Genomic DNA, 12,376 nt, shown 5'->3' with positions numbered 1-12,376 from the left:
CTTAGAATAACTAGAGGGTGACCTTATCATGACAGGGAGTAGCTTGGTCTGTGGAGGGCCAAATCAAACAGTGTCCAGTCCAACGATGCATATCCTAAGCATGGTTCTTCCTAAGAACAGGGCAGATGTTTAGCCCGCTCTTGTGCCTGCACCTCAGCTGGACGTAGAAACAAAGGCAATGAGGACTGGGAGGGTTTCTACACATTTAAGATAGATTGTGAGCTTTTGCTTTCTCTGTTATGCACATAACTTTCTGGCACTGGAACAAATGGGGTAGTTGCCACAGTTGTACAAAAACATAGAGGGTTTTCTAGATACTGACAGATGTTTCCTTCCTTTGGCCTACTTTTAATTAGGGAGTACTCTACCCATGCAGCCATTCCCAGAAACTGTTATCACAGGCATAGCACTCTTCTAAACTTCTGGGGTTCCCATTAAAAATGAATATAGGCAAAGTATTAAAAATTATTTTTAAATTATTTTTCAAAGTTTTCCGTAAGGCAGTAGTAATTTGTTGATGGTTCATTTAATATGACATGTTGAAAAACAAACTATATATAATCTTTATATATACATATTAGTTGGCTGGCAATGAATGGTCCTGGTCTAAATCTATAAGTACAATATGTATTTTGAAATTAAAAACTGATTTAAATATTTGTGTAAACAACTGTTTGAGCACTTGATAAACTCAGGCACTGAAGATGGAGGGAATTGTTTAAGGAAATACAGAAATATGAAACTAGGAATATAATGAACTAAGAAAGCAAAATTTTAACTGCTAATTAGTTAACACTTTATGACAGTGAGCCTTAATAGACTGTGTAATAGCGCGCCTTATTAAATTGGAGACAGTCATTTGGAACACTGAAAACCAGAGCAGACAGCGATGAAAATGTACAGTAAAGAACACTTACAGCAAGAGTTCTCCTCACTAAAGACATACATTAGTGAACTTGTACTGCCTTTCCATGCATTTTGTGGTTAACAGTGGGTGCTCCATGAATTAGTTGCAATTTGGGGAATGTTGCATTACCTTAATACTCAAATGAAATAAATTATTGAATTTTTCAGAAATTCTCATCCAAATTTTCATGTCAGAACACAAACATTCCATAGTTTATATTCTGAATAATCCTAAACAGCTGTATTTTGCAACTTTCCTAGTAAGTTAAATACAGTTTGCCTCCCATCAGGCTACAGTCATTCCCATTGTCTCTATCAGACAAATATTTAAATATTTTATGCAAAGAGTAATAATTGAATAGAAAGATATTGAGCTACTTAGTGCAGAAGGCTGTTGCCAAAGAGAGACTTTTCAGTAGTGATATGTATTTTAATTTAAATATATTTTTTAAGTATTTGATTATTCTGAATTATATCTTTAATCAAATCATGTGTATGGAAAAGGATGTAAAGGAACACCTGTTTTAAGTCTACTGTTGGAATAATTTATAATATTAATAAAGAGCTAGAGTGAGATTAGTGTGTACGTGCAAGTTTAAGAACTGGATTTAAGAAAACCCTTTTGTCAACTTTTACAAATCAAAGGAAAATATTTAATTCCATTTCTTTACCTGAGTTGCATAATTTCAAGAGTTAATATAATAAAATTAATTACCCAGCTTATAAAAACCTAATTCCTGAATAAATTTATGTAGCAGTGGGAATTGCAGTCTATTCCTTCATAGTCTGTTTTTCTAACACAGGAGATGTAATGGCAGATGTAATAGTATTTTTTAATACCTGTGCAGCGTAGAACAAAATCCAGAATTTGGTCCTTGCTGAACAAGGAAATGAAGCTAAAACTGAATATGTTTTGAGAATATATTCTTTCCTCTGGAGTAACACCTGTTTTAATTAATACTTTAAGTAAGGAAGTTTGTTATTCTGTATATCAGAACAAAGATTAGAGAGGACCTGAAAATACCTTGAAAGTATGGGTCTTAAATGTGGATCCTATTTTATGAAAGAAATGTTGTAAAAATAAGCAAACATTAGTGGTTTGATAATTTGCATAATTCATAGCTGTTTTCTTACAAATCTATTGAATTCAAAGTGGCCATCTACTTTTCTAAATCTCTAGATATTATCTAAGAACTTTTCAGTGTTGTCTGCGAGTGGTGTTTTGGTCTGTATCCAGCCCTAAGCCAGGTGGGACTAACTTCTGTACCAAGAGTGCTTGCTGTTGCCAAGGGCTCTGATTTGACCAATGTCTTTGACTGAAATGACTCTACTGTCATCTAAGCAGATGAGTCAGATAAGTCTGAGCCCAGCAAACAGGAGTCCTTGCAACTGAAAATGAGATGAGGCATCAGTAATGTTATTATACCGAGCACGTACTTAGCTCCAAAATTGATATTGTAAGTCAAACAGAGAGTTTCATCAGATTCATTACCAATCCTGTTTTGCTGATTGCTCTTTAACAATCTCTACCCACAGCCCTATTATCTCAATGAAACAGTACACTCTTGTTTGCAAGGCAAGTTCTCTAAATAGTAATTGCTGCAAGAAGTACTGCAGTGCAAGCTGGATCTATAAAGCCATTAATTGAACTAGCTTTGAGGCACAACAAGTGATGTCTTGGCCTGAACTTGCCATGGTCTTTCCCTGATCTGGCCTAGGAGGAGGATGTAAGGATCCTACAAGAAAGAAAAGGATTTAACTGAGTGGAAATGCTGTAGCACACTGGACCCGGATGGTTTGGGGGGGTGCTACCTTGGAGATAATCGGCATGAGGTCCACGGGTGGTGATAATAAAGAGGGACAGGCACAATTGTGTGACCCAAAAAGTAACTTTAACAAGAAAACAACAAACATAAGCCAGACACAATCAGGGGATGCATACAGAAGGGTGCAGGGTATTACAGTAATTTACAGATCCTAGGTTAGGGGTGGAGTTAAAGGGAAAGGAACCATTAAAACTTGGGATTAGGTGTATGTAAAATAATACAGCAAAATTTACCCAATAATAACAAAGAAACCATAGAACTTTCTAGCACAGTTAACATACAACTTATCAGGGGGCATTGTGGGTAATACTTCTTACAGCTAGAAGAGTTTTTCCCATGGCCTTCCATCAAGGTTTTTATCAACCCCAACCAAATGCTGTGTCCTTTCTGCTCTGAAGTTTATATCATTACCAGTTTCATTCAGCCACTGCAGCGTGCATGGACTTTTAATATATGGAAAGGTTGAATGTTCAGGGAGTAGATACTGCAAATCAAACATGCTTTTAACTCCTGAGCTACCTGATTTGAATTGAATGTGTGTTAAAACTAATGTTGGAGTCAACTTTTGAGAATTTTTTTGGTGTAACCATGGTAACATATTAGCTGTTACAGAGAGCAGAAGTTCAGTTTCTCTTATTCAGAGGAATCTGAGGACTCCATTTGAGTCTAATGCTGAGAAGGTGAAGAAACAGTGATGATGTGATATGATAGGACATATGATATGGAGAGTGGTTGGCCAAATCTAGTGAGCCAATGTTTATCAGTTTCACTGTGGGTAGGAAAATAAATGCTAGAAATGCTCATTTTTAAACTGAATTAATGTTTCCCATGCCTCATGCCCTCATGCTCATTTCTAAGGGCCACATGCCTACAGCAGCAGAGCTACATTGTCATATTCCTGGGATATAAATGCCAAATAAATTACCTGAAGCTTTTTTGCTTCCTTATGCCATAGGCAGCAGGAGGCTCAGCTACCAGAGAGCAACTCACCATGTGTGCAAGAGCCCTAGAGCTCTTGTTTTCTGCTTGTTTTCCACTCCTAGAAGTCTGGAGTCTGTGTTTAGAGTCTAAGAGAATAATAACATATCCAAGATGGTCCTGCCATCCAAGTGTTACACCACACAGTGCATCTTACCTATGATTCAGCAGTGGTGGCTACTCAATTTCAGCTGCTTTGGAGTATCCCTATGTAGATAATTCACTGAAAAGCTGGATGTCAAATGTCCTTTAGACTGGGACTTCTCAAAGTCTTTTGATGAGCTTTTATGAGTATTCAGAGATTGAATTTTTTTGGTAGAAGGCTTTGTCTTTGTTTCTCCAAGCACTTATCTGCTTGGAAGCATTTTCAAATTATGAAAAAATGCTTCTACTGCAGTTGAAGACATCCTGTTGCTGCAGTTAGAGTAAGTGAAGCAGTTCTGAAATGAAAACTGGTCACACCTTTGTGAGCACTAATGCTAAGTTGCATCTATGGTGCGTAAGAGTTTGGCAGCTGCCAGCAGTTTCCACGCTAGTCAATTCCTTGCAGCAATAAAACCTGATTGCTGTCTACAGAGATGCCAGTTCATCCTTCCCTGCTGTACAGATGTGTCCCTGCCTTGCTGAGGGCTTTAAGTAATTACAAAATGTGAGTCTCAGCTATATCTGTATGTACAACAGCATGTTACAGCTCAGGTCCAGCAAACTTGAGCAGTGGCAGTCACCAGCATCAGGATAATCAGGATAACCAGGATCCAGACTTGGAATACATCTCCTGTGTTTAACAAAGCACTTCTTTTTCCCAACCCTAATCAACAGCTTGTTGTACAACTGCATCAAAGTCCACATCTAACTGATATTGGGTCCCTTTCCTCAAGTCAGTAGAAGTATTTTTATTCAATTATTTGAATAGGAACAGAATCAAATCCTTGAAACAGAAAGCATGAAGTTTGTTCATCACTGAGGAAGCCACAATACTCAGTAAATAGCAATTGGTAATGTAAGCAGAGTGGTTGTTGAGAGAACATTATGTCTAACTATTGTGCTCTGCCTTTTCCTGGAACGTAGCGTTGGATCTCAGTGCATTGGGGTGGTTGTTTAGTCTAAATCCCTCTCTTTTATATTCCGTGTAACTTTAATTTCCCAGTTATAAAAGGGTCATAATAGAATTCCTCTATCTTACTGTACTGCATAACTCAGTCCTTTTACAATCTTAAGATGCTCAAATATCGTATTACTAAGAACATAACAATTGTTTGCAGTCACAAAGGTAATAGAAGTGAGGATCATTATATAAAATCCACATTTTTATTGTTTGCATGCATGTTACAAAGTTTATGTTTTTCCTCACTGCTAGTTATTTGTGCACATACTCAAATCTAAATTTCCCTGGGTTTGCACTTCCAAGTGGTCAGTGAGAATGGATAATGAGGCTGTTAGGTAAATATGTGAGAATATGTGAGCTTTGTGTCAATCCTTAAATTAAATATCTGATGAAGAAAATATGGCATACTGGAGGACATACTTATACAAAGTAATCTTGAGGGATATGACTGGATTTACTGAAAAAAAAGGAATTTTCAAGTAAGTTGAAAGTGCTGAGTTTTATCATGTGGCATACTATTCTTTAGGTCAAAGACATTTCTTTGTCTATATAGCATTTTTAACAGTAATCATTGCTGTGAAACCTGAATCCATTAGAATGAGTGTGCTGAGTAAATTGCATCATTTTCGTCCCATGATTTTTTTTTTTTTGTCTACTAACAATTTTTTCCTGTCAAAGCCAGGACAGAAACTGTCATCCAGGAGTTTGTTAATTTTCTCCAGTTTGCTTCAGAGCAAGATTAATTGCTAGTACTTCCTCTGCCTTCTTAAATTCAGATTTGTCAATGTCATTTTTTTTGTACGTATTCTCTAATGTACTACTTATTTAGGTCTTTATATTCCATAAAAATATGCAAGCTCTGTTTAAACCTCATAGCTAATATGAACTACTTTCACTTGATGGGAAAAGGTATGAGCCCAGAGTTAATCATCAGACCCTAAATTTGGTTAATAAAAGAGGAGATACTTGGTGGTATTTCTTTATAATATCCTGATATTTCACATCAGACTTCTCAAAAGTGTTTGTCTTAAAACCTATGTGTCTTTATAATGTTAGAGTGTTACAGATTAGAAAAAACTGCCCATGGTCTGCACTAGAAAAATACATTTCTAAATCAGTCAGTGCTGGCTAGGAATTGTCATTTTTAAAGCTTGTCATAAGTATTATTTTAGTTTTGCCTTATGGGGTGTATCAGTATATACCGGGTACTTTTTATACCTTTGCACTGGTCTAGAATTTGGAAACCAAATTTGGAAACTGTTTTCACTGAGAAAAGTCAGTACATTATATATTTCAAAACAGTACAATATTTGACCCTGAAGAACAGATTCCATAAATAGCTGCTCTAAAAGCCTCTTTCCTGAAGCAAATCTTGCTAAGAAAGAATTATGGTTGTACTCTCCAGTGGAGCGAATGAACATTTCTTACCTTATGGAATTTAAGCAAAACTTGTTTCTGTCTTTGTCTCCTTTCAGGCCTGCTAAAAAAAATAGCTATAATTTTTCATTGAAGGCTTGTTTGATATGTTACTTAGCATTACATATATACATATATAATCTCATTAGTCAGAACATATATTTGAAAGCAATTACCATCTCTGCAGTTGTAACTTTTATCAGTGGCAAGCATAATTCATTAGATGAACAGTTTATTGATGTATAATCAGTGGTAATGTATATCAACCGCTTACATGGAGAACTACCTGAAAACTGTTAGGAGTGGAAATACTTTTTAGTGTTTATTGTTTTGTATTTAGTCCTTCCATCTGCTCGTTTTCTTGTGGCCAAACTGGAAGGCTTAATTTTCTTCCTTTTTTTTTATTTTTTTTTATTTTTTTTTATTCTTGGCAAGTTTTCTGTCACTCTTTATGTTAGGGAAAGGGGTGAATCCTTTACAAATTAGCTAAATACCTGTGAAAGACTTTGCAGCTGAAGCCTGAAAACCCTCATGCACTTACTGAAGTAATTCCTCACTCATTTTTCACATTATCAATTCTATGATAATGATGAAAGGAAATAAAAAAAAAAGAAAGAAAATGAGATATCAGCTGGAAAGAATAACTGGGCTCAAAGCAGGAGGGAATGATGAAGAAAGGAGCTGAAAAATGAAAAGCAGCTAATAGAGAAAAAAGTACATGATAATGAGATATAGAGCCTTGACCTACATTTAAAGGAGAGAAAACCTAAACCAATGAATTAAAACTTAATTAAAAAGAAGTAAGTGCTGAAAGTGAAAGCAAATAAAAATCCCTCTTTGCCTGTTCTGTAGGCTTACATTATTGATTGAATAAACCCTGAGATGTTAACGTAAGGTTTTTTATGTCTGTACTCAAATGTAAAAGTTTATTGTTCATTACATTTTTAGAAGGCAAGTACAAAAGTTGTTTCAGCACAGTCAATACAAATACATTTCTTCTCAATTTAATAACTATGAAACTGTATTACCACTCCACGCCCTCCCTCCCCCCAAAAACCCAAAAAACAATCACCTAGTTTAATAACTTCATGAAACCTGCAATTTCTCACAGAAAATTACTCCTGGAAAAAAAAATAAGGAATTCTCAAAATTTTATGTGCATTACTATTTGTATATGTATCAGTAGACTTGAGGCAGGCAGCTCTGAAAATGTTTAATTCATGAAAATTAAACAAAATAAATACAGCAACAATAGTAAATTGTGCATAATTGTCACATCTTCTCCTCAGACTGGAATGGGACACCTGCGTGTTACAAAAGAAGGCCTTCGACTGGAAGGGGAATCTGAATTCTTATTCCCTCTTTATGCCAAAGAAATCCATTCGAGAGTGGTAAGTGGGTAATCTTGGAATAATGCTAAATAAAATGAATGAACTTCTGAATAATTGAACTTCTCATGATTTCTGTCATGTTAAAAAAATATATATGTATGTGAATGTACATGTATATCTGTATATACACATATTTCTGTATACTTTACAAGGTCAGTGTTATGATGATTTGTCAGAATTAACATTTATCTCTTAGGTATGTGACAAGCAGCTCAAACAGGAATTATAATTGCTATCATATGTAAGTAATCCTAGAACTTGAGGAGCATATAGAAAGGTTTTCATTCTTTTTAGTGAGATTATTTTTTAATACAGGCTTCTACTAGGAAACTGCTTGTTTTCTTTATTCAGCCACTACAGAATAGTTTCAATATCTCTAAAATTAGTGGGTCCTAATGGAAAAGTTATGATTTCTCTAATATATATAGTTTTTTTCACTTTAAAGACAATGCCATGAAATATCTGGCATGTTTGTATATTTATGTATATAAAATTTACAGGTCTAAACGGAAAGACTTAGTCTTTAATCTGGTTTATCTAGATAGAAAAGTTTGTTGTTGTTATTGCTAGTGAGGTAAAAAAAGAATACCATACTTGGTCAACTATTTATCAAAATGATTAATTTTAAAATGTCACTGAGAATGGAAAAGGTATGGAAGTTTTGGGTGTAGGAAAAGGAAGAGAGAATCTGATTTAGATTTTGCTTATCCAGGGGGATGCTGAAACTTACTCCTGTGAATTTTTTGTAGAGAAATAAATAAATTATCCAATAAAATAAATATGCCCATAGTCCAATGTCTCACAAAATAAAGTTTTATGTTTTGTAAATATCATCATCAACCAGTGGGACATTTCATTAAATAAAGTACTATTCAGTGACAGTAAAAGCCAAATATGGCTCTTTCACATCCTCAAACATGTAATTGAGAAGAAATAGCCAGCCATGAGACTTTTCTCAACCTAGGAAAAACGTTAGTGTTTATGTTGCTATAGCAAGAGAAAATGTACAGAAATTTATCAGAATGAGGCTGTTAACATGCTTGATTACTAAAATTTAAGCAACACCAACATATTTTACTTATATTGAGCCTTTCTTTTTCCTCTCTGCAACAAGTATTTCCAGTTTCAGGAACAGCTCTTAATTAAGACAGTGAAATTCCATTACTATATCTATATTTTCATTTAGCTTCTTATGCTGTATTCTTTTCTGCCTCACAGGCAGTGAGAAAACTATTTATGTGCTTTGGTGAATTTCCCTTGAGGTTGTTTATCCAGTAAGACATGTAACTTTTTAAGACCAGCACAGCTAATGTTTAAGAACTCCCTCTAGTCCCAAAGATCATTTTGAAGTGTTAAGCTTTGTGCTCTCTTAATATTCCTTTCAGCTCTTAATACATTTAGTACAAATGTAGGAAAAGGAGGTGTGGCAGCATCTAATATAAGCTCAGCTGTCCAATGACCCGTCATGATCATTAGTAGCATGCATTAATTAGAGCCTTCAGGCTACTGCTTCTCTCTGCCTACTGACAATTTATCAGAGGTTTTTTGTTTGTATCCTTGCTTTTTAAAATGTTTGAACTCTCTAAAGGCTTAACTGCCTGCAGCTTGTTCTCCTGAGTTGCCATTTATGTGTTTATTCTCATAACATTACTTATTTGTTAAGCTTTCTTTTTCTAAGTTTGTCTTGGAGAACCTGGCCCCTCTCAGCTTTCAAAGCATCTTTCTCCCTTGCCTTAATAGTTTTCTCCTTGCAGTCTCCTAACAGATTTTCTCACCTAATGAGGTCTCCAAAGCGCTAAGAAAATATGTAGCAGAAAATCTACTTGCTGTGCATTGCCTCTGGAGCCTATTACAAGTTTATGCCTTCATTATGAGTCCAACACAGAGCTGTGGTCAAGACCATTGCACCTTTGCTAAAGCATCTTCATGGAAAGATAAAAGACAAGCATTTTAAAATATGTTACTAGATTTTAATTAGTCAATGCCACATATGTGGCAGCAGCAAGTCTAGAGTACAGTTTATTCACACTTCCATTTGATATCACAAACTACTAAATTATTTTTCACATCAACCAGTGGCAATCAAATAAATGTAATAAAGATGCCCAGATTTTTGGGTCATTTAGCAGATTTACTTAACTGTACTATATTTATCCAATCCCCAATCTTTTTTGACCTTCCTTTTCCCACTTCATACTAACTTATTACCATTAATGTTTATTCTAACACATGGCTTACTTTTTTCCTATGACTTAATTATTTATGATAATTCTGTGAGCTTACTTATTTTCCTGATATAATTTATAAAGTGTGATTCATTTATTTTTCTCACTTAATGACTTCTTTTGATAGAGCCTTTCTACCTACTTGTAATATACCATTTGTTTTTAAAAAAATGTGTAAGTTGAGTCCAAATTGCATGTTGCTTTTTAATCAGCTTCGTGGTTCTGTTACTAAATAAGTATTTGTAGTAAAATCCTTCACATAAAAAGTGTTTAAAACTCTCAGGTTGTCTCATACCCTAAGCATTAAATTGAGATGAGAACATGCCTTGGGGTTATTTTCAGGGCTTAGCCCTTCAAGGTCCTGCATGAGTAGCTAGAAACTCATTTATTTAGGAATGGGTATCTCCACTGAGGTCACAAGCAGGCAGCTTGCTGATACCCTCTTCATATCATTCCCTGATACTTTGGCAACTGAGATATGCATAGGCACTTCTTAGCACTTACTGAGTTCTTGTTCTTTAGACACAAAGTATGCTTTAGTATGAAAACACCTTTACTGCAGAGAACTTCATCCCCTCTTTTTGAAGTCTACCAGTGTATTACATTTTGCTGATACAAATGAGAGTGATGAGTTTTTGTGTCCCTAGAAAATTTTCTGATATTTAATGTCAAGTAAAGACTGTGGCCACTATGGTTACCCTGAAAATCACCTGTACTGTCATCTGTTAAGGTCAGCATTGATCTAGTCAGCCTGCCACTCTCTCCATCATTCACTGTTGCAGCTTCCTTGCCTGGAGAGTCAGTTCCAAGTGCCAAAATTAGGCCACAGCCTACAGACTGTGTTGACCATTGAGGAAGCAGAATGCACATGCATGTTTCTCAACAAGTAAATACAACAGTATGAATTCTCAAAGTGAGGTGCTCACACTCAATTAAATGGCTTCCTCCAGGAATCTCAGTTATGTACTGGAAGTTAGTAAATCTAGTACTAAAGCAATTTTTCCAAAAGATAAAATGTAAGCAGCACATTCATTGGTCCAGTAGCACAGATTTGGTTCACTTGACCTATACCCTTTAATTAATTTTCTTACTTTAAATCTGATACAGTTGTAATAATCAGAAATATTGCCCACATTCTTTGGTGATATTTGTGGATAGTTTTCTAGCTGCAATGACCTTTCAATGACTGAGTTGATACCAACACTAGACTAAATTTTGAAAATTGTTCACAATTCTGATTGTTCTGTCCAACATACTGTTTTTCTTTCTCCATACTTCAGGACTCATCACTGCTTCTCCAATCTACTCACAATGTGACTGTAAATGCTCGCAATTCAAATGGAGAAGTCACAGGCAGGCTAAATGTGGGTAAGTCTGAGTGATTATTTCTTGTCCACTGCTTTGGAAACATAGTGAATATTTGTATAGAGATTTGAGAATATAAAGCACTAAACACATTATTATTTATTACTATTATGGTTATATTTGAATAGTCCACCTGCCACTCAGTAAAAAGCAGCAGTATATTTTCAATTTCTCAGTTAAGCATTAATTCTTTAAATATTTGAAGCACTTCTTTATTACAAGAAAGGTCTCTGCAAAAGTTACCCTTTTTTTCTTGTGGAAAAATGTATTGGTAGTTGCAAATCAATTTCTGAGAAAATGCAATAAGAAAACATGTCTAGAGTCTCTCTATTTCCTAGTATTCCAGAAACCAATACATTTAATCCAACATCCTAAAAAAAAATTTATAAATTTTAAGTTTTTTCTAGTTCAAAACTCAGACATTTATATTCTTTACTATCTATGGAAGCAGTAAAATACAGTGGTTTACTCAGTAAAATCAATAGATTTAGACAGATGTAAGTGAGAGATCTTGGTAGAAAAAATAAACAGACCTGACTCTTTAAATCATATTTTTAAGGCAAGAATGGCAACAATTTGTGTGAGCTATGACAAAATTTTTCTTAGCTTTGTTACTATTTTTCAGTCTTTATTTGACATTGGAGAAAAATGTAACAATTTATTAGCTTATTTCTTACAAGGTCCTCAGGCAGCAAAGCATAAATTCCTGCTTATTTAACTGTAGCCTAACCTGATATGTTTAAGTAGTTTACTAAATTGGGACCCAGCAGAGCATTGATGAGTAACTTTTCCATGCTGTTGAGGCTATGTAACTTCTGTGGCAACTCCTGTCTGAAGAATTACCATTTCAATTCATAAAATGTTTTGCAAGCTTCACTGTTTTCAAACAGTTCTATAACAAAAGGGAAAAAAAATAAAATATATGAAGGAGCTTGTTATTCTCCTTAAATATGTATAATTATGCAATTAATTACAATTCAGCCTTTAAATGTTTTAAAATTCCCTTTTTTAATTCAGTCAACCATAAAGTTCTGAATGACTTAAGAAAATACCCCTAAATCGTTACCAAAAGGAGTGTGATAAATAGGTGTGTGACATATTTACTTTATATGCATAAGCATTTTCTGAAGAGTTAATATCTTCCACAATTGCCAACATGATGGA

The 12,376-nt window shown here is 34.8% G+C and overlaps 1 protein-coding gene across 4 annotated transcripts in view; it reads left to right on the top strand.

Moving 5' to 3' along the window:
• SGCG (sarcoglycan gamma) overlaps positions 1-12,376 on the top strand; it is a 106,497-nt gene that overhangs the window by 58,679 nt on the left and 35,442 nt on the right. For all 4 annotated transcript variants that reach the window (XM_015627734.3, XM_015627725.3, XM_015627704.3 and 1 more), the window contains 2 exons: positions 7,521-7,622; positions 11,128-11,215. In XM_015627734.3, coding sequence (XP_015483220.1) covers positions 7,521-7,622; positions 11,128-11,215 — 190 coding nt within the window. The remainder of the gene's footprint in view (positions 1-7,520; positions 7,623-11,127; positions 11,216-12,376) is intronic.

Source organism: Parus major, chromosome 1 (assembly GCF_001522545.3).
Source record: "Parus major isolate Abel chromosome 1, Parus_major1.1, whole genome shotgun sequence".
Taxonomy (NCBI): domain Eukaryota; kingdom Metazoa; phylum Chordata; class Aves; order Passeriformes; family Paridae; genus Parus; species Parus major.
The sequence above is the reverse complement of the archived record's forward strand: the minus strand, read 5'-3'. Positions and strand labels throughout refer to the sequence as shown.